At 56.5% G+C, this 21,509-nt stretch overlaps 2 protein-coding genes across 3 annotated transcripts; one reads left to right on the top strand and one right to left on the bottom strand.

Moving 5' to 3' along the window:
* Positions 1 to 56: 56 nt before the first annotated feature.
* On the bottom strand, positions 57 to 12,782 carry VDR (vitamin D receptor). Its single transcript, XM_071419156.1, has 9 exons — positions 12,732 to 12,782; positions 8,343 to 8,493; positions 6,019 to 6,149; positions 3,130 to 3,314; positions 2,890 to 3,013; positions 2,321 to 2,492; positions 1,766 to 1,917; positions 1,357 to 1,473; positions 57 to 971 (listed from the first exon to the last, which is right to left on the bottom strand). Exons 2-9 carry the CDS (start codon positions 8,489 to 8,491, stop codon positions 712 to 714), a joined length of 1,290 nt encoding a protein of 429 aa, XP_071275257.1. The 5' UTR covers positions 8,492 to 8,493; positions 12,732 to 12,782; the 3' UTR covers positions 57 to 711.
* A 4,260-nt stretch (positions 12,783 to 17,042) lies between these two features.
* Positions 17,043 to 20,539, top strand: TMEM106C (transmembrane protein 106C). Of its 2 annotated transcripts, none has more exons than XM_071419184.1 (8): positions 17,043 to 17,170; positions 17,607 to 17,857; positions 17,985 to 18,048; positions 18,405 to 18,564; positions 18,645 to 18,785; positions 18,922 to 18,971; positions 19,218 to 19,271; positions 19,937 to 20,539. In XM_071419184.1, the coding sequence occupies exons 2-8, from the start codon at positions 17,665 to 17,667 to the stop codon at positions 20,013 to 20,015; spliced, it is 741 nt and encodes a 246-aa protein (XP_071275285.1). In that variant the 5' UTR covers positions 17,043 to 17,170; positions 17,607 to 17,664; the 3' UTR covers positions 20,016 to 20,539. The 2 variants fall into 2 exon arrangements, with proteins under 2 accessions (XP_071275285.1, XP_071275284.1); XM_071419183.1 differs by having other exon boundaries at positions 19,607 to 20,539.
* Positions 20,540 to 21,509: the final 970 nt, after the last annotated feature.

Genomic DNA, 21,509 nt, shown 5'->3' with positions numbered 1-21,509 from the left:
CCTCCGGGGCTGACACACACGGGGTCCTGCACGGCCCCGGGGACCCAGGGATGGTCAGAGAGACAGGGATGGATGGACGGACACACGAGCCTGGCGCTGAGTTGGTTTGCCCAAGCAGGAGTTTATTGGCCCGAGCCGGAGACCCTCCGGACACCGGGGACCCTCTGACCATCGCTCGTGGCCCGGGGAGGCTGTCATGGCTCTTCCCAGGGCTCTGGAGCCCCCCAGCTCCCAAAGCCCCCTTGCTCCGGGTGGGTACAAGGGCCTGGAGCCGCCTTCAGAACATGGCAGAGGGAGGAGGCCAAGCTGGAACTGGGGTCCCTGTCCCATCCCAGCAGTCATCACCCCATCCCGCAGAGGGGTCCAGCTCCAAAGTGGGGGCGTCTCCTGGAGATGCCCCTGCTCCCCCCTTCCCAGGGAGTGCAAACAAAGCTCGTCCTGCTCTTCCCTTTGAGGGTCGAGGACATTTCCGCCCTCGGGGCTTTCTCGGCTGCCTCTGGCTCATCCCAGTTCATCTCCTGGCACTTGCCCTTCCATACATTCGCAAAAAGAAGGGATTCGGGGCAGCCCGGCCCCAAAACACCCGCGGAGGGATGCACCACCAGCTGCGGGGACCAACCCCCGACCCCTGCCCGGGCTCAGCTCCTCCCGCACACCCAGCGCTGTTCCCTGTCCCGCGGGGCTGCGGGGCCGCTCCTGCCGTGCGGGCGCTCAGGAGATCTCGTTGCCGAAGACCTCGAGCAGCAGCGGCGTGAGCTGCATGCTGTGCTCGGGCTGGAAGGACAGACAGCGGTACTGCCGCGAGTGCTCCTCGTTCAGGCTGCGCAGGTCCGCCAGCTTCTGGATCATCTTGGCGTAGAGCAGGCGGCCGCCGGGCGCGGCGTGCCGGGCGCGGATGTAGCTCTGCAGCACCTCCGAGAGCCGCTCCTGCAGCGCCTCCACCCGCAGCGGCTCCCGCACGCCCGGCCGGTCTGCGGGACGGGCAGCGCTCAGGGCAGCCCCCGCTGCTGGGGGGTGACAGGGGTCTGGGGGGATTCCCTGCCTTTTGGGGCTTTTTATGGTCTGGGATGATTCCCTTCCCTTTCACCCCTTTTTATGGTCGGGGGGGATTCCTTCCCTTTCACCCCTTTTTAGGGCTTTGGGGGGATTCCCTGCCTTTTGTGGGTTTTTAGGGTTTGGGGGGATTCCCTCCCTTTCACCCCTTTTTAGGGTTTGGGATAATTCCCTTCCCTTTTGTCCCTTTTTATGGTCGGGGGGTTTTCCCTTCCTTTCATCCCTTTTTAGGGTCAGCTGTACTTATGGGTTTTTCCCCTCCCTTTTGTGGGTTTTTAGGCTTTGGGGTAGGTCTGTCCCTACCTGGGGACAGGATGCAGATGGCCATGAGCAGCACGTGCTCCTCCTCATGCAGGTTCAGCTTCTTCAGCCCCACCTGGAACTTCACCAGCGGCTCCAGCAGGTCCATGCTGTGCCCGGCTGCGGAGAGAACGGGGCCTCAGGGGGGCTCTGGAAAAGGTTCTTTTCCTCTGGAAGGGGATCTTTCCCTTTGGATGGGGATTTTTTCATACACATTGGGGTGGCACTGGGGCCATTGAGGAGGTGGCACTGGAGACACTGAGGCGCCACTGCAGACCTTGAAGCACCACTTGTCACCCCCAAACCCCCAGAATTTGGGGCAGGACTCACCCCCATTCTCAACCAGGTGCAGAGAAGGGCCAGCAGGAGGAAAGTCAGGGAATTTCAGGATTTGGGGCTGGGGCTCCCTTACCTTGGGTGACGTCGCTGACCTTGTACTTGAAGTCGCTGCTGCCGCAGGTCCAGGACATGTCCTCGAGGGTGAAGGACTCGTTGGAGCGCAGCATGATCACCTCCATGGCGCTGCACTTGAGCAGCACGATCTGGTCCTCCACAGACAGATCCCTGCAGGAGGATTTGCCCTCTGGGTGGGGGTCGGGGTGCTCAGGGGACACAGGGGACACAGGACAGGGCCAGGAGGAGCTGCCACCCCCAGGGTGCTCACCAGGCCCTCAGCTGAGGCTCCCTCCCCAGGAATTCCCATTCCAAGGTTTTTTTCATGTGCATTTTGGTCCCAAATCTTAGAATGAACAGAGCCCAAGGCCCCTCCTGGGCCCCTTGGGTGCTGCAGGGGCTCTGGGTGGAATCTGTGTGTGTTTTCCAGGGTATTGGAAAAAGGGGAGAACCCCGGGGAGGGGGAGAGACAGAGAGCAGAGCTGGGAAGGGAACAGGGCTGAGGAATGGCTGGGAGGGGCAGCACGGGATTCCCAGGAGCAGGACACACCAGATGTGGGATCTGCAGCCTCACCTGAATCCCGGGATCATCTTGGCAAAGCCGATCACCTTCTGGATGCTGTAGCTGACCAAGTCAGCCAGGTGTGGGAGCATGGAGAGCTGGGAGAACTCCAGGTTCACCGAGGAGCTCTCGTCCTGCTCCTCCCGCAGCCCCAGGCTGGGGAACGGCGGCGGCTCCGTGGGGTCTGCGGGGGGAAATGCTCTGAGCACCCCAGTGAGCCCCCAGAGCCGAACAGAGGCTCTGGAACCCCAAATCTGGGTCGAGGGGCTGCATTTCTGCCCCCCTGACCCCTGGAGGGGTGAGGGGAGGGAATCTGGGGGCTTTTGAGGCCAGGTTCTCCACAGGGTGTTGGGATTCAGGGCTGGTTTGGGATCCCAGTCGGGGAATGTGGGATGAGGAGGAAGAGGAGGAAGAGGAGCAGGGCAGACCCTTGTGCTGGGGTTGATTTGGGCTCTGGCACAGCCCATCCCCTCCCCTGGAATTTGGGGTGGTTTAAGGCGTCACCTCCAGCCCAAGGTGGGTCCTGGGGTCCCTCTCTGGCTGCCAATCCCAGTTTGGGGCCAGGAGGAGCTGGGGCACACCTGGGAATGTGCTGAAGGCCTCGGAGCCGAAGAGATCTGAGGAATCCTCCGAGGACAGGTCCTGGGTGAGTAGGGACGAGGATTTTGTGGCCCCTCTGCTGCTGGGGTGGCTCCTCACAGGGGGCTGGGGGAGAAAACAGAGAAAACTCCTTGAGGAACGGGGCTGGCAGAGGGACTTTGAAGGGTTAGGGAGGGACAGAGGGACTTTGAAGGATGAAAGATATTTTCTGGGGTCATTACCCGAAATTTGGTGAAGTCAGCGTAGGTGGGGTCGTAGGTTTTGCGATGGGCCTCGAGCAGGATGTCGATGACTTTCTGCTGCTCCTCTGAGAGTTTGGGTTTGAGGCTTTCCCTCAGGGCTTCCTCCTCCTTCCTCTTCAGGATCATCTCCCTCTTCCTCTGCACCTCCTCGTCCGTAAGGATGACTGGGAGAGGAAAAGGGGTGGAATCAGGGATTGGAACGACCCCTGGATGCCACAGCCAGCCCTTGGAAAATCCCTTTGTGCCCCTCCAACAGCTTGGCCCCAGTTTCCTGCTGTGCCCAGGTTTTGGTGCTTTCAGGGGAGGCTCTGGGGGCACCGAGGCCATGCCAGCCGTGCCCCGTGCCCGCTCTGCTCCCTCCCTGTTTGCTCAGCCCTCTCAAATCCCGAAACCCTCGGCTCCCAGCTGCCACCAGGGGTGTCCAGCGCTGCTTCAGGGCAGATTTAATCTGATTTTTAAGGTCAAGGCACTCAGGGCTGGGAATTTATGGCTTTTATTGGGGTGGCAGCGCTCAGCAGCGGCCAAAGGTTGGGCTCCACGCAAGGCTGGGCCTGTTTGCTCAGGGAAAAGGAGCAGCTGAGGGCAATTTGGGCTCAAATCTTCACTTTTTTATCAACCACTGCAAGCCCTGAGCAGCCTCACAGGGGCTGTAAGGGACAAAGGCAGCGGGGAGCTGCAGAAACCTCTGGGGTCACAGCAGAGCCCCCTCAAAGCTCTGTTTTGGAGGAGGAGGAAAGGAAAAAGGAGTTCCCTTTCTTCAGCCCTTTCTGCAGGGACACTCCAGGGGCTGTTTCCGAGTTTTCTGGTGCAGGAACCCCGTGCTGGGAGGGTCAAGGTGGAATTTGGGGCGAGAGGTGAGCGGGAGGAGCTCGAGGCAAGGAGGCCTCGGCCTCGCCTGCTCCTTTGGCCAAGGGCGATTTTCCGTTCTCCATTTTCCATTCCCCAGCCTTGCACAACCTCACAGGGGCCTGGGACACCTCAGGAAGGGCCGAAAGGTCACTCCCACCTCCACCATCAGGGAGGAAAATGAGGATTTTGCCATTTCCCCTTGCCAGTTTTTATCACAAAAAGCATCAGATCCACAGGGGCCTGCTCGGGGTCACCCACCCCGGCGCTGCACAAAGAGCAGGAGCTGTTAAAAATCCCATTTTTAGGGATTATTAGGGAAGGACCCAAGGGAGCCTCAACATCCCTGAGGGACAGACACCCCTTCCTCAGCTGCAGGCAGCTGGAAGAAGGCAGGGAAGGGGTAATTCCCTGAAAGTGGGAAAGGCCGGATTTCCCAGGCCATCGTGTGAGGAGGGGACAGGCCCTGGCTGAGAATTCCCAAACCCCAAGGCCTGGAGGGGTTTTCTCTGCCCTGCTTGTCCCCAGACAGGCAGAAAACCACAAATATTTGCCCAAACTGGGGGCTGGAAATCCCACGTGGTGACCTGGGCCTGGCATGGGGCTGGGAGAGTTGGGGTCACCAAACCCCTCAGCTGGCCAGACCCAGCTCCTCCTGCCCCAAACTGGGACAAACCCCAAATTCCAGAGGTGGGGAAGAGTCCAAATTATCCCCAGCTCGAGGGTCTGCCCTGCTCCTCTTCCTCGTCTTCCTCCCTACCCCACATTCCCAGCCCTGAATTCCAACACCCTGTGGAAAACAAGGCCTCAAAACCTTCCTGATTCCCTTCTTCCACCTAAAAATAACCCCAACCCTTCGTCCTCCCTCATTTTTTTTCAGCGGCAAAGTCCATTTTTAGCTATTTTTAGCCTGTCTGGGTCAGTTTTGGTTAATGCAGGCAGGATTTGCTAACGGGGCTGTTTACACGTTAACTCCTGTGTGGAAAACATGGAGAAAACCTGGAGAAAACCCCTGGAATTGCTGCCCAGCAACTTGCCAGCCCTTCCTGGGGAATTAATTAGCTGCTGGTACAAATGAAACCACTTCCTTCATTAGGGGCTCCTCAAAAAACAGGGACAACTCCCCAGAATCTGGGGACAGCCAGGGTGGGATGTGGCCTTTTCCTCCCTCATCAACCTGCCAATCCCAAAGAATAAAATCCAGGGATTCCCATCAGGATCATTGAAAATGTAATCATTTTTTCCCTCACAAACACTCCAAATTCTGATTTTCTGGAGGCCCTGGGGTGACATCAGGCTCTGTTTGCACCCTGTTTAGCACATCAGGGAAAGGGCCCTGCTTCCATAGCCCGAATTTCCAGCTCCATGGACACCCTGGCCACAATCTCCCAGCAAAAAATGTTAGGTTGGAGCTCTCCAGGAGCACCCAGCTTCTCCCCAGCACCTCAAACACGCTTTATTTTTAAAAGCCACTTATCTCTAAATACACCCGGAGAAAACAAACATTTGGGCCACATTTGTATGTTTGGACTGGGCTTAAAAACCACTTTAATTCCCTCTGCTATTGACTTAAGTCCCTGCTTTGTCCCACATGGAAAAAAGGGTCAGAAAAAAAAAATCCCAGAGGGAGAAGAGAAAAGCCCAACCTGGCTCCATGGGGATGGGGGAGCTCATCCAGTTCTCCCTGTGGAGCATGGAAAATGCTGGAAAAGAAACTTTTCAGAGCCATTGGGAGCCATGGAGCTGATTTTCCTCAAAGAAAACCCCAGGAGAATCCATGAGAACACAACTCTGGGATGGGAAGGAATCATTAAACCAGCTCCTCTCAATCATTACCCGCTGCTTCCCCTGCCCTTTGCATCCCTGGGAGGTTCCCAGCGGCAGCCCTGGCACCAGGGAGGTGGCAGAGGCACAGCCAGGGCCCCGTGAGCATTCCCTGGGCTGGACACTCACACTCACACCCATTGCACACTCACACTCACAGCCCTTGCACACTCACACTCACAGCCCTCGCACACTCACACTCCTTCATCATGCCGATGTCCAGGCAGCGTTTCAGCCGGCAGGCCTGGCAGTGCCGCCGGTTGTCCTTGGTGATGTGGCACTCCCCGCTGAAGGGACAGGTGAACATGGCCTTCCTCTTCATGCTCCTCCTGGAAAAGGGACAAAAACCCTTTCTGGGCTCCGTTCCTGCTGGTTTGGCTGATGCTGCAAACATCAGCTGGGTTGGGAGCTTCAGACACTGCTGGAAAAGGAAAATTTCCCCCAGGGAAACACCCAAGGGTTTATCTCAAAATGGTTTGGGGGAAATGACCTTAAACCCAGCTTGATCTCCTTCCACTAAACCAGGCTGCTCTAAGCCCAGCCCAGCATGTAAGTTTAAGAAGGTTTTGGGTTTAAACAGGGATTTTTAAGGCCGGGAGGGTGGAAGGATTGCAGGATTGCAGAGAAACTCCCCCGGCAGCAAAATAAACCCGAGCTGGGGCTGTGTGGTTTAAACCCAGCCGCCCTAAGCCTGGCTTTGCTGGCAGAACTGGCCCGAGCACATTTTGGGTGTGCAGGGAGAGGAATTCTCGCTGCAGGACACAGAGAAAGGAGCCTGAAAATGACAACCCTGAGCTGCAGGGAAACCACAGCGGAATGGGAACGTGGAGCCATCAGGACAAAGGGTCAGAGCCAAAATAACCCAGGCAAAAGGGTCAGAGCCTGCCAGCACAACGGGGCAGAGCCAAAACCTTCCAAGGAATAACGGCCAGGGCCAGAATTTCCAAGGAAAAAGGGTCAGAACCTTCCAGGACAAAAGGTCAGAGCCAAAATCTTCCTGGGGTAACGGGTCTGAGCCAAAATACCCCAAGGACAAAGGGTCAAGGGCAGAAACATCCAAGGAAAAATGATCAGAATCTTCCCAGCACAGAGGGTCAGAGCCAGAGTTTCCCGGGAAAAAGGTGGTAGATAGGATATTGGGAAGAAATTCCTCCCTGTGAGGCCCTGGAATAGAATTCCCAGAAAAGCTGTGGCTGCCCCATCCCTGCAAGTGCCCAAGGCCAATACTCAGATAAAAAAAATGGGTAAAAAATATTAAATAGGGGTAAAATATGTCGAATATGGGCTAAAATATCAAATATGGGTAACAAAATAAAATACTTAGTAAAATATAAAGTGAAATATTTTAAAATGGGTAAAAGAATCAAATCTGGGTAAAAATCTTCAAGATTCCCTCGGGCTGCAGCCCCAGGAATTAAAAGCTGATTTTAGAAAGGGAGAGGTAAACAAAGTGGCTGCACTCTGCCTTTTCCTGACAGGAATTTGGGATTTTTGGGAATTCATCCCAGAAAAATGGATGGCAGGGCCCTGTTTCCCCCCATTCCTCCAAAACCTTTGGAATTTTGCTGCTCCCAGTGGGGAAACACAATCCCAGGGCTTGGAATTCAGCCCTGGACACCCCAAAATTCCAAATCTTGGTGCACAAAAAGCTTATTTTTTTCCACAAAACCCCAAGAAAAGGCCGAGAATGCACAAACAACGAGGCCTTGGAGCAGGGAAAAACATTCCCAGGGCTCGGGGCAGGCCAAAATTCCAGGTTTGGAATGAAAATTGCAGCTTGGGTGGCTCCAGAGGCTCCCAGGGTGACACCGGAGCCGGGCTGGGCTGGAATTCCATGAAAACCTTCCTGAGCCACCCATTCCCAGGCGGATTTGGGATCCCAGGGGCTAAAAATAGAGAATTCCAAGCCTCATTCCTGGCCTGGAGTGAAGGATTCGTGCTGGGAGGTGGGGAGGGCTCCAGGGGGGAGTGGGGATGGGGGCAGAATTCCCAGGGTGACCCAGAATTCCCAAGGGGGACAGCAGAATTCCCTGGAAATGCTGGATTTTGGGAAGTTTTTTGAGATTTTAGGGCTGGGGATAAATCCCAATTTGTGACCCCAGGGGAGTTTTCCCACACTCCCCCCTTGTCCTGAAGCACTGCAAGGCTCCCAGATCCATGAAAAACCCTGGAAAAAAGGGGAAAAGCCCATCCCACAAAAGAAATAACGATTCTCCCTCATTTTACACCATGGGAATGCAGCACCACTGGGAATTCCAGGCCTATTTCAGCACCCTGTTCGTTTCCCATTGGGACTCCCAGGGTTTTTTGGGATGGGGGGGGGTGCAAAGTTCCCAGATCGATGAAAAACCCTGGAAAAACAGGGGAAAAAACCCCATCCCACAAAAAAACCAAACAATTTTCCCCCCCTTTTACACCATGGGAATGCGGTACCACCTGGATCTCCAGCACCCCGTTGGTTTCCCCTTGGGATCCCCGGGTGTTGTTTTTGGGACGGGGCGCTCCCCGAGGCCCAGGCGCACCTGAAGAAGCCCTTGCAGCCCTCGCAGGTCATGGCGTTGAAGTGGAAGCCGGTGGCTCTGTCCCCGCAGACCCCGCAGACCCGGGGCGCGCCGCGCTCGCTCTCCCCGGCGCCTTCGGCCCCCGAGGTGCTGCAGGCGCCCGGCTCCATGGCTGGCGGGGGAAATGGGATTGGTCATGGATTTGCTTTTAATCCCGCCTGACCCGGGCCAAAGCCGGGGGTTTTGCCCTAAAATCATCCCGAAAATTCACCTTGGATTCCCGCCCCCCCCCCCCCCCCCCGGTTTGGGCAAGGAATTTTTATTCCCCGTTGGCTCTGGGCATTAAAACCACCCAAAACAATTCTGGTAGATTTTTGGGATTCTGGAATGCTGGGAAGGCTCTGAGATTGAGAGAGGCTCACTTAAAAATACCTGGTGCCACTGGAATGTTTTCCTTTAAAAAAGGAGAAAAAAAAATGGTTTTTTCCCATTCCAAGCCCATTCCCAAATTCCAGCTGTGCCTTTAAATCCCATTAAACTCCCAATTAAATTATTCCCTCTGCTTTGGGGCTGTTTTCCAGGGATTCCTGAGGAGGATTTTGGGCCAAGATCTGGATTTTGGGGAATTCCCTGGGACAGCATTCCCAGCTCTCCTCTGCCACCATTCCCAACCAAAGCCTGGATTTTCACCTTCATTCCTTTAATTCCTTTGGAATTTTGTTTTCATTTGGATTTTCCCAGCTGGGCCTTGGGGTTGGGGCTGGGCTGGGGATCCCCAAAGAATTCCCAAAACCCCACAGGAGCGCCTGCCCTGGGACATTCCAGATGAATAAAAATCCGTGGAAAGCCGGGAGAGGGAAGGGGTGAAAGTTTCCCAACGGAATCAGAGCAAAGAGCAGGGACAGATCCAACACCCTGGGAATTCCAGCTGGGAAAAACGAGCCTGGCAACTCCAGAGCTCCCAGCCCTGGCACAGGAGGGAACGCTGGGGTGAGGAATTTGGGATCCACAGATCCTGGTTTTCTCTCCATATTCCCATAAAAAATTGGGAATATTCCAGGTTAACCCCTTGGATTGCCGTTCCCTGGGCTCCAAACACATCCCACTGCCACTTCTAAATGGGAAAATCCAACTGAGCCCAGCTTTTCCCAGGATTTTACCCCAAAAAAAAAAAAGATCCCTCCAGCACCACTGTGGTCATTCCATGGAGAAGCTTTCCCCCTTTTCTGAGGAAAAACTCAAAAAAATCCAGGAATGGGAATTTTCCCCACAGAATCTCCCCTTGTGTCTCCTGAACCCTTCCTGGATTCCCTCCTCCGGCCCCAAATCCTTCCCCTTGCTCCTTTATTTCCTAATCCCTAATCCCAGGCTGTCCAATTCCTTCCTCTCACATCCCAGACAAAATCCAGGGAAGGCTGACAGGCAGAAGCTGCCCCTGCTTGTGGGAAATTCCAGAACTCCTCCGGAGCTTCTCCCTGGATTTCGAAATATTCCCAAACAGGTTTTTGCTCCGTCACCCTCCGGAGAGAGAAAGCCACCCCGGGAAAACACAACTCACAGGAATTTTCAACATGGATTTTTATTTTTTTACCCATTTCCAGCCTCCCTTGGGGCTTTTTGGTTTTTTTTTGCCCCAGAGGGAGCAAAATTCCAGCGAATTTCCAGCAAAATTCCAGCACAATGCTCCTGAAATCTGCCCTGAAAACAGGGACTGGGGAGAGGAGCTGGAATTTGGGGAATTTCAACCTTAATTCCTGGGACTGGAGCAAGGATCATCTGAAGCTGCTGGGACAGCATCCCTGGGAAGGTTTAGGGTGGATTTTAGGGAAAATTCCTCATCCAGAGGGTGGAAAAGCTTCCCAGGGAATGGTCAGGGCCCTGAGGCTGCTGCAGCTCAAGGAGTTTGTGCAGAATCCTCATGGATATTTGGGATTTTTGTGTCCAGTGTAGGGCCAGGGGTTGGAGTGGACGATCCCAATTTGGGATTTTCCAGGATTCCAAGGAAAAGCCTGGAGTCCACGGCCTTGGGATCCCACGTGGGGTCGGGGCCTCTCCAGGAACGAAACAGCCCCAAAACCCCAATTTCTGTGCCCTGTCCCAGGCAGTGTACCCAGGGCCACCCTGGGCAGCAGCAGGACACAAATCCAGGTTTTTCCCATGGAATTCTTAGAGGGTCCCGGCCCTCTAAGAGCCCAGGACTCCCTCAGGCATAGGACACCAGGAGGAAATGGGAAAAGACCCCATAATTCCAGCAAAACTGTACTGGGAAGGGCTCTCCCTATGGAAAAATTCCCAAAGGAGAGGTGGAAGGGCAGCGCCAGCCCCATACTGAGCAGTAAAATCCTTGTTTTGTGCTGGAAACAGCCCCAGAAGAGCCCTGGGAAGGTGTGGAGCCACGCAGGTGATTCCCAGCTGTGGCAATTCCCAGGAAACCTGGGATTTGCTGTCCCCTCCCAGGTGAGCCCAGGGCCAGGGGACAAGTCCTGAACATAGAGCTGGGCCCTGCCAGGCTCTGGAGCCGGGGATTTCGGGGATGGGAGGGACATTTGGGAGCAGGAATGGATTGTAGGGAGCTCCCTGGGGCACCAAAGAGCCCAAATCCCTGTCCAGGAAAAGGGGATTCTCATTCCCCAGAAGCTCAACCTGCCCGAGGGAGGAGGAGGAGGAGGAGGAGGAGGAGGAGGAGGAGGGGGATGATGCAGCAGCCGGAGCCGTTGCCGCCTGGAATTGGGAAATTGGAGCAGCAGCCACGCCTGGGGCACGGAGAAGGTGGCAAAACCCTCAGGAAACGGCTCAGACTTTTCCAGAGAAAAATAAGGGAGGCTTCGTGTGCCAGAAATCCCCTTTCCCACCCGGGGGGAGCAGGAACAGGATGAGGAACAGCTCCAGGCAAGGAGAATCCCTGCCCAGGAGAGCCTGGAGCAGCTCCTGGCGTTCCTGGGAAGGAGGAAACGCCTTTGGGTGCCCGGATGAAAATCCAGGTGTTGTTTTCCACCCTTTTCCGTTTATTAGCGGGGAAAAAGGGCGAGGGTTGAGCTGATAAGGGCCGAGATAAGAGGAATGGGCCCAAGGAGGAGCTGAGTCAGCAGAGGCTGGAGGTGAGGGGGTGGCACCGGGGACATCCTGGCACTGCTGCCCCTGGCACGTTCTTGTTCCATCCACACCTCAGTTTAATCCGAATCTCCCTGGATTTTTGCTCCCCTTGCTTCCCTCAAAATTTCCCTGGATTTTTTGCTCCTCTCACCATCATCTCCCTGAATTTATTTTATTTTTAAATCCCAGAACCATTTCCATTCCCGTTCCTCTCCTTTTTAGGCTCCTATTTCCATCCTAGCCCACCTCCAACTGGGATTTTCCCTCTCTCAATCCCTGACAATTCCAGAATTTCCCCTCAGGGAGCTCAGGCCAGGCTGGCTTTGCTTTGGCTCGGCCACAAGAAGTTAAAAATTATTCTCTGGAGCAGGATTAGCCATTAAATGGGGAAAAAATACCTGGATTTTCCATTTATTCCTCCTTAAACACAGCAGGATTCAGGGAAACAAACCCCAGCCGCAACCCCAGGCGTGTTTTTACCTGGGAAAAAACTGATTTTTGGGATTTTTGTTATTGCTACGACATCTCAGTCCTGATCTGGTCACGCCCTGCAGATCTGGGGCAGACATCTCCTATCATCCTCATCATCATCTGCATCATCATATCCCAGATTTTCCTTGCTCCAGGACTCCAGAGGGAACCCAATCTCACCCTGGCAATTTTTCCCCTTTATTTCACCCCATTTCTACCAGGTCCAGCCCAACATCAGGGCTTTTTAAACTTTATTTACACCATTTTTACTCCCCTTGGTTTCCCCATATTTCCCTGGATTTCTCTCCATTCACCCTTGGGTTTAATCTTAATTTCCCTGGACTTCTCTCCCCTTACTGCCCGATTTCCCTGGATTTAATCTTAATGTCCTGGGATTCCTGCTACCCTTGATTTCCCCATCACTTCCCTGGATTTAAACCCCAGTTTCCCGGGATTTTCGCTCCATTCACACCTTGCTTTCCCCATCACCTCCCCGGCTTTTTGCTCTCCTTGGTTTCCCTGGATTTTTCCCGGGTTTAACCGCAATTTAAACCGCAATTTCCCGGGATTTTCGTGTCCCGCCGCAGCCGCGGCTCCTTCCCCAGCCGGAGGAAGATGAGTCACGGGCGGCTCCGGGGGAGGAGGAGGAGACGCCGCAAAAACGTCGCTTCTCCCGAAAACCTCTTTCCGAGTAAAAACACCCAACTTTTCTCAAAGCTCCAGCCTTGAAAAGGAGAGGAAGGAGCGGCTCAGCCGCCTCTGCCGGCCCCAAACCGCCCCAAAAACTCTTTTGGGATGCCCAGGGGAGGATCCCTCAATTCCTGGTGCATAAAAATCCCCCCGTACCTTGATTTTCCTGGGGCTGGCACGGCTCGGGATCCTCCAAAATATGGGAAGGCACTGGGGAATCAGAAATAAGGTGATTAATGCCGTGTCGGGGGGCCCAAACCCCCCCCAAAAAATACCGAATTGGGAGCTCGAACGCGGGTTTAATTGGGGTGCTTAATCTTGAGAGCAGCCAGAAACCCCAAAATCAACATTACAGGAAACGCTAAAATCACCTTACAGGAAACCCTAAATTCACATGAACGCTCCCACGGCCGCCAGGAACCCCAAAATCACCTTACAGGAAGCCCTAAATTCACATTAACACCCCACGGCACCCCGGAATTTCCCGATTTCGAGGGCCCCCCAAAAAGGGGGCGCCCCAGAGGGGGGGAGGACAGCGGTGCCTTTCCGGGATGTGGGGACCCCCCGGAACGCCCCAGAACTCCCGGATTTCTGGGGGTGTTCGGGGCTGAGCCCCCCAAAACCAGGAGCCACCCCCAGAACGGGACGGGGACACCGCAGCCCCAAGGGGGATCCGAATTTTAGCAGGTAAAGCCCCAAGACCCCCCAGTTTAGGGGCTCACGAGGAGTCGGGGGGGCGCAGGGGACCCCCGACCCCTCCCAGGGCACCGGGGGGGTCAGACACACGCGGGAACCCCAAACCAGGAAGCACCGGGGAGCCCCAGCGCCCGGCCCGTGTCGCTGCTGCCGCCGGGGACAGCCCGGGAGCCGGGACCCATCCCGCCACCCCCGGGGCGCCCGCACCGGCCCCGGAGCCCCGGACACCCCCCCGGTTCGCCCGCAGCGGCCACCCCCGTGTCCCGGGGAGCACCGGAGGAGCGGCGGGCGCAAGGAAGGGCTGGGCTTGGCCGGGGCCGGTGTCCCCTGCCCGGGACCTGAGCCCCGGTGCCCCCCTGTCCACTGCCCGGCACCTGAACCCCACTGTCCCCTGTCCGGTACCGGAGCCCCGGTGTCCCCGGTGTCCCCAGTGTCCCCCCGGTACCTGAGCCCGGGCGCCGCTGCCACCCCCGCCCCTCCCGCTGCCGCCTTTTGACGGGAACCGGCGCCCCCGGCCCCGCCCCTGCCTGCGCGGCACCGCCTTGGTCCCGCCCACAACCGCCATATAAGGCCGGAGATGGGCGTGGTCACGGTGAAGGGGGTGTGGCGTTGCACGTGGGCTCCGGTAGCGCGGGGGCTTTCCGGGAGGGTCCCGGCCCCGCTGCCCACCCGGCCCCGCTGCCCACCGTGTCCTTGCTACCCCTCGGTCCCTGCTGATCATCCGGTGCCCACCCTATCCTTGCTGCCCACCCCGTTCCCGCTGCCCACCCGACCCTTCTGCCCCACCGGGAGAGCCCCGCTGGGCAGGGCACCCTTGGGGTGCCAACGCCCGGTGCTCCGGGGGCTGCCACCCCTCCCGAAAGCCCGGTGAGCTGCACCGGGACAGAATAAACGCCGCCGGTACCGGAGTGCCGCCCCCAGCACTCCCGGCTCTTTGCAGGCTCCGGCTGCTCCCGTTGTCCCCACAGACCCCGAGGGTGATCCCAGCCTGGGGACCCGCAGGACACCTAGATTTGGCTGCTCCTGAAGGATCTGAGAGTACTTGGGACAGAGCAAGAACCGACCTTGATTATCCAAAATCCTCTTATTGGTGACTTGGAATGTGGGATTTTTGGCAGAGCTAGCTCAGCCCACCCCAACCCAAGGACTGGGCACACTCCACCCCCAGTCTAAAAAATCGGGATATTAGGCAATTTCCCCTTTTCCTTCCTCAAATCCCCAGCCGGGGTGCAGCCACCTGCAGCACCGAATAAAGCAGCGAGAGGAGCTCCCAGAGAACCCCTGCTGCTGCTGCTCCTCCAGGGTTTATCGGGTGTCCCCTAAACCCAAAATCCCGGGAGCAAACGAGCCCCCGGCGCAGCAGAGCCCCCGCAGCCGCGGGTACCGGGTTCAGCCGCCGCGGTTTGCGTGGGGAAAACGCTTCGAAATCGCCTTTAAATTGATTTAATGAGGCTGAGGAGGGGAAAACAACGTCTGGGAAGAAATGGGAGCTCATCAGAGGCAATTTCGTGGCGCGGAAGGATTTCGGAAGGGTGGGGAGTGGTGGAAGCTGCTCATCCCCATCCCGATGCTTTTGAGATCTTTCCATGATCTCTTTCCGTGCCAAAAAAACGTCCCAAAAATCTCCCAAGGCTTTTCCCCACTGACACAGCCATGCACCAGACCAGCGGGACGCATTTTCCATTCAAATTTTTAACTTTTTCCCGTCTGGAATCTGTGCCCCCCGAGCTCCGGGGAAAGTTTGAGGCCGAGGAGGGTTTAAATTCCCTCCCTCTCTCCTGATTCCCTGTTGCTTTTCTGCCCTCAATCCACAGGGCACGAGGGGTTTGGGGACAAATCCCGGCTCTGCTCCACATCCCCGGGACAGCCGGCACGGGCAGGATTCGGGGAGATTTAATTCCTGATTGGAAATTCCAAGAGCTGTGAGCGGGAGCCGCGGATTTTGTGCTGCTCCAGCCCTGAAAAAGGGATCGGCAGGGCTGGGAGAGGAGGAGGAGGATGGCCCGGGGATGTGGAGTGGCAGGAAGTGGGATCTCCAGATCTTCATGGAATGGTTTGGGCTCGGAAGGGACCTTTCGGATCGTCACTGCCACCCCGGAATTGTCCCTGCACGGGGCTTGGAGCACCTGGGAGGGCGGCACGTGTGGGACAAACGGAGCTGGATGAGCTCCAAGGTCCCTCCCAAAAAATCCCGCGATTCCACGATCCCGTTCCAGGGCTCAGAAATCCCTGAAGGACACACGGAAAAGAGGGGAAAGCCTCAATCCGGTATTTCCCTGTCCTTGGAGCAGCGCTCCCTCATCCCGGAGCTCCTCCGGGGGTGGGTCCGGGCTCGCCCCATCCCGGGAGAGCGGAGATTTCCCGGGAAGCGCTTCCACAATCCCGCCTGCTGGGTGGAAAAGGGGCTTTCCCCCCTTCCGCCCATTCCCGCTGGGTTTGGGGGCAGAAAAAAATTGGTAAAAACACCGGGATCCAGCCCAGGACGCGATAGGAGCCGAGAGGAGGCTGTGGGGGGAATTTTCGGTTCTTTTCCTGCTCTGGGAATTCTCTGCGGGGCCGAGCTCATCCCGCAGCGCATCCCAAGGGACTGGCAGGGATTTCTCTTTTCCCAATCCCACTCCCTTCTCCTTTTCCAGCCCTTCTTCATGCCACAGCCCCCGGGACGGCGCGGGAAGGAAGGAGAGCCGGGAATTCTCCTTCCGCCTGAAATTTCGCTCCTGGGAAGGAGAGAAGAAATGATCCATAAAATTTCCATGGGACACGCACAGGCCGGGCAGGCGGTGCCTCTGGAGCTCACAAAATATTTAAATTTTGCCGTGAATTTGATTTTGATAGTTTGGGTGATTGGGAGAGGGAGGGATTTCGTTTTCCATCGGTTTTCTCTGGGGTGTGCCGGGAAAAAGTCCCGCGCTAGGGAATTTATTGAAGGAAAACGGACCCGGGAGCTGTCGGATCTGAGGGGGAGGTGGGAGGGAATGGCCTGGGGGCGTTTCCCCAGAAATTGAGGGGGGCTGGAGGTGATGCTGGGCTGGACCGGGACAGGGGGGCTCGGACCGCTCGGGACCGCTCCGTACCGGGACGGGGGGGCTCGGAGTGCTCGGGACCGCTCCGTACCGGGACAGGGGAGCCCGGAGTGCTCGGGACGGCTCCGTACCGGGACAGGGGGGCTCGGACCGCTCGGGACCGCTCCGTACCGGGACAGGGGGGCTCGGAGTGCTCGGGACCGCTCCGTACCGGGACAGGGGAGTTCACACTGCTTAGGACCGCTCCGTACCGGGACAGGGGGGCTCGGACCGCTCGGGACGGCTCCGTCCCGGTGTGGGGCCGCTCCGTGCCGGGAGCAGGGCTCTCCCGCCGGTGCGGCCCGAGTCTGGGCTGAGGGGCTCATACTGGGACAGGGACCCCCAAACTGGGGCTCATGAGCTCCATACTGGTTGCAGGCCCCCTTCCCCCTCGCATGCGCGCTCCGGACGGCACGCCCCCGCCGCGCGCACGCGCGCGATTTACGTCACGCCCCGCCCTGCCACACCCTGCCACGCCCAACCGGAACACCGCCTTCCTTCTGCGCGTGCGCGACTCTGACCACGCCCATCGCATGCAAATGAAGGGTGTGGTCAGCCTCCCCACCCCTGATAATTGGCGCATGCGCTTTGGGTGAAACGACGGGGCGTGGCTCTCTAAACCCCGCCTCCCTTGTGACGTGCTATCGATCAGGTGGGCGCGGTATGAATAACCCCGCCCATCTCACGTGCGGAGCAACGGGCGGGGTCACGGCGAGCCCCCGCCCACCCCGTCTCGCGCAGTTGCCATAACGACGGCGGCTGCGCGCGGGGCCGGGGGCGGGGCCGCGGCGGCGGCGGCAGAGGGGCGCCCCCTGGCGGAGAGCGCTGAGGGAAGGGGTCTGTGAGGGGCGCGGCGGGACAGGGGGCGCTGAGGGAGGGGGGTCCCGAGGGTGGGAGTCTGTGAAGGGGAAATTCCGGAGGGAGGGGGTCAATGAGAGAGGGCGTCTTCAAAGGGCGGTTCCTGAGGGAGGGGGACCTTGAGGATGAGGGAGTCTCTGAGGTGGGGTCCGCAGCGGGGCCTGTTCCTCTCGGGGGCTCTCAGGGGCTCTGGGCTGTTCCTGAGGGGACGCGCCGAGCCCCGGAACTGTGTTTTGGGGCGGGGAGATGCTGCTCTCTGTGGAGGAGGGGGTGCCTGGGCAGCGCTGGGTTTTGGGCGGCTGGAAATGGAGCCCATCAAGGTGTCCCCTTCTCCAAGGAAGCCCTTGTGGATGGGGACACTTTGTGATGGCCTTGGGACTGTAGCTTAGAAATGGCTCAAAACCCCTTTAAACAGCCCAGAGGTGCTCCTGCCGCCTGTCCCAGGTGACACGGCCGTCCCCATCACCGCCACCATGGGCTCTGTGCGTTCCCTGTCTGCCGCCAGCGCTGCCCCGAGCCACAGGAAGGCCGAGGATGAGGAGGATGAGGAGGTGTTGGTCAGCCAGGAGCCCGTGCAGGACGGGGCCAAGATCCCCTACATGGAGTTCATGGGCCAGGACAGTGCCACCTGCCCCACCTGTCAAGGCACCGGCTGCATCCCCACAGGTGGCTGCTGCTCTGGGGCGTAAACGCCCCAAAATCCAGCTCTAAACAGCAAAAAAAAGGTCACTTTTAATGTGTTATTCCCATAAAAGGTCACTTTTTTATGTGTTATTCCTATTTTGCTTCCTAGAGCAGGTGAACGAGTTGGTGGCTCTGATCCCCTATGGTGACCAACGGCTTCGTCCTCAGAGAACGTAAGGGAGGAGTTCTTTTATTGCTTTAGTGGTTGTTTTCACCCCAAAATATAGGGTTTAAAGTGTGATTTTAAATATTTCTACCATGAGTACCACGAACCCACTCCCACCTTCCATCCCCTCACTGGAGTTTTGGGAGCAACTGCAAAAAGACCCCAAAATGCTGCTTTGGTTGCTCATTGCCCAACCCCGAATGTGCAATGGGAGGATTTTTGAGCCATTTTGATATTAAAAATGCGACAGCAGCTCTTGGGTGCCTCTTCCAAGGAAACCAAACAGGGGATGGGGTTGTTTTTTAAGAAACTAATCTTGCAGAGGAGGTGAAGAATTTCATTTTTATGGATTTTTTTTCCCAGGAAACTCTATGTGCTGCTCTCAGTGTTGCTCTGCCTGCTGCTGTCTGGCCTGGGGGTCTTCTTCCTGTTCCCCCATTCGGTGCTGGTGGACGATGATGGCATCAAAGTGGTCCAGGTGTGGTTTGACAGGAAAAACTCCGCTGTCCTCCTGGCCATCACGGTAAAGTTTCCGTGGATTTGGGAAAACAAATCCCAAGGGGAACGAGCCAGCGAGGTCAGGGCTGTTTTTGTCCCCTCCAGGCCACCCTGAGGATCAGGAATTCCAACTTCTACTCGGTGGCAGTGAGCAGCCTGAGCAGCCAGGTGCAGTACATGAACACCGTGGTGGGCAGGCAGCAGCTCACCAATGTCTCCAGCATCCAGCCCCTGAGGGACAAACTGGTACTGACTGGGAGAGGTCACCTCGTGATTTCAGTGCCCAGGGGCCACAGCTGCTTTTGCTCTGTGCGCTCCCTCAGAAATGGGGTTGAAAGGTGATGGAGCTGCACTGAAATCTGATTTTTCCGCTCTGTTGCAGGTGAATTTCACCGTGAAGGCAGAGCTGGGTGGATCCCTGTCCTATGTGTAGTAAGGATTTACTGCTCCTTGGAGATACCTGGGGAGGGAGACGGGTGGAGCTGCTTTGATTAAAATTTGGGAAATTAATTGTAAATCACTTACTTTTCCTACTCAATTCCTTTGCCAGGAATTTTCTCAAGGTGCTGTGAGATGGTTTTGTTAACACCAAAGTGAAAAATACCAGCAGGAGCTGCCAAAAAATCCCAAATTCTTCAAGTTTCTCACTTGCTGACCAATTTCCTTGATCTTTTCCAGTTTTTTCTGCACTTTGCCCAAGGTGAAGGTCCACAACATCGTGATCCTCATGAGGTGGGTGCCGCTCCCGCTCTGGGTTCTTGTAACTCTTTTCCCACCTTAAAGATTCTGTTCTGTGGCTCCTGAATCCCAAGGGAATTCCAGCCACGGATTTGGGCCCCAGGGAGAAAATCCTACTTGGATTTTCCCCCAAATCCACCTCAGGGTCAGGTTTTAACCCAGCCCAGGATGGGTAAATATGGGGTGGAGCGCACGGCTCCTTCCAGAGGCTGCAATTCCTGCCATCCCCCCCTTTTCACCAAAACCCACAGGAACTGGGGGGGTTTTTTGAGGAAAAGAGGAGTCTGTGATGAATCCAAACCTGTTGGGCTGTCCCTTTGCCCTGCCAGGACCTCGGTGAAGCTCTCCTACATTGGCCACAGCGCCCAGAGTGCCCTGGAGACCTTCCACTACCTGGACTGCAGCTCCAACTCCACGGCCCCGGCCCGGGGGACGCCCTGAGGGCTCTGCAGGGACAATCCCGGCGCCTCCTCTGCACCCCCCGGGGCTGCTCCTTCCCTTCCTCTTGCCCAGGAATCTGGAACTTTCCCTCCTCAGCCGAGGGCTGCAATCCCGGAGATTTGCAGTGGTTTGCACCTGTTCTGGAAGCTCGGCACCGAAAGGGTGTTCTGGGGTGAATGGATTTAATTTTTGAGAGTAAATGGGTTTATTTTTTTCAGGGGAAATGAGTTTGTTTTCCTGCTCAATGGTGGCAGCACCTCAGGACCCCAAAAAAGGGAGAATTCCCGCCTGGAATGAGCCCCTGTTACACCCTAGAAGGAGGCAAAGGAACCCAAGTCTTTGGAATAAACTTCTCCCTCATTTTCCCCCTGTGGCTCCGACCCCTTTGGCATCCAGAGGCTCTTCCCTGGGGTTTGAAATCCGGGAATTTGCTGCTTTTTGTGCTCCACTTCCCAAAGCAGCGGGGACTGGAGGGGGTTCTGTGGGAGGCTGGGATTCCAAGGCCTCCCTGCCGGGAGCTGGACATTCCTGCCAGCCGCGATCCCGAGCAAAGCCCAGCTGCCAGCCCGGCCCCCGCAGCCCTTTGGCATTTTGCCCCTTTTGGGGAGGTTTTTTTCTGGAATTCCAGCCCTCCTTTCCCATGGGATCCGGGAGCCAGACACAGCTACATGGGAGGGGATCCTTCCTCAGTGGAAAAATTACTGGATTTTCGGGTGACAGTGGCACAAAATGCACACTTTGCTCCCTTTTCCAGCAAGAGATTCCTGCCCCTGCAGCATTTGTAGGGCTGAATTCTTCAATAAACCTGATTTGGATCTTTCCATGTGCTGTCCTTTGTTTTTTTAAAGAAAAGCTCTGGATTTGTCCTAAATCCAGTGCTCTGCTGGAGTTGCTCCTGTGGTGTTTTTTGCCCAAAAATCCCTGTTCTGCTGATGGATTTCTGCAGAATCCCAGAATGGGGTGGGGGGATGCTAAAGCCCCTCCCCAGCAATGGGGAATCCTCTGGGAATTCCATCCTGGAGCCTCTCTTCCCTCACAGGGAGGAATTCCTTCCCAAAATCCCACCTAAACCTCCAGATCCCAGTGGGAAGCCGCTCCCCATGTCCTGTCCCTCTGTCCTTTGTCCCAGGTCTGTCCCCAGCTCTCCTGAAAGGTCACCCTGGAACCTTCCCTTCTCCAGGCTGAAAAATCCCATTTTTCCCTGCCCTTCCCAGGAATTTTTGGGGGAAAATGAGGGGGAAAGAACTCGACCAGGTGCCTGTTCCCAGCTTGGACCATGCCCAGAATCCCAATCCCAACCTCCTTCCCTGGTGACCAATTCCCACTGAGTTTTCCCTTTTTTTTTAGGAAAAGGAAGAAATCCCAAACTTTGCTTTTTCTCCGTTTTCTTCCCCTCCTGGCTGGGTTTAATCCCGATTTTCTGGGGGTCTCCCCTCATTCCCTTTTCCCCTCTTTGCCCCCAGCCCCATCCCACTTTTCCAAGGATCCTGGGGGGTTTTTTGGGGGGGCTGCCCCCAGGAGGGACCCCCGAATTTTCTGCTTGGCTGCACCAGGAGGGGAAAGATTTGACCCCAAACCCTTGGTGCAGAGCCCCCATCGTTAGGAGAGCGTCTCAAAGGGCACTTTTGGGTGGAAAATCCTCTTTAATCCCCCAATCCTCCTTAATGAATTTCCCCTGCCAATGTTTTGGTGCTTGGCCACAACTGGCAGCTGCTGCACTTGAAGCTTGGAGGGTTTAAAACTCAAATTCTGCCCCAAAATGGCTTTTTTAAAGCTGGTTTTAAAAATCTT

The sequence above is a fragment of the Agelaius tricolor genome, unplaced genomic scaffold, assembly GCF_023055355.1.
Source record: "Agelaius tricolor isolate 1412-34295 unplaced genomic scaffold, bAgeTri1.0.p SCAF_101, whole genome shotgun sequence".
Classification (NCBI taxonomy): domain Eukaryota; kingdom Metazoa; phylum Chordata; class Aves; order Passeriformes; family Icteridae; genus Agelaius; species Agelaius tricolor.
Note: the sequence above shows the minus strand (reverse complement) of the source record. Positions and strands in the feature narration are given on the sequence as shown.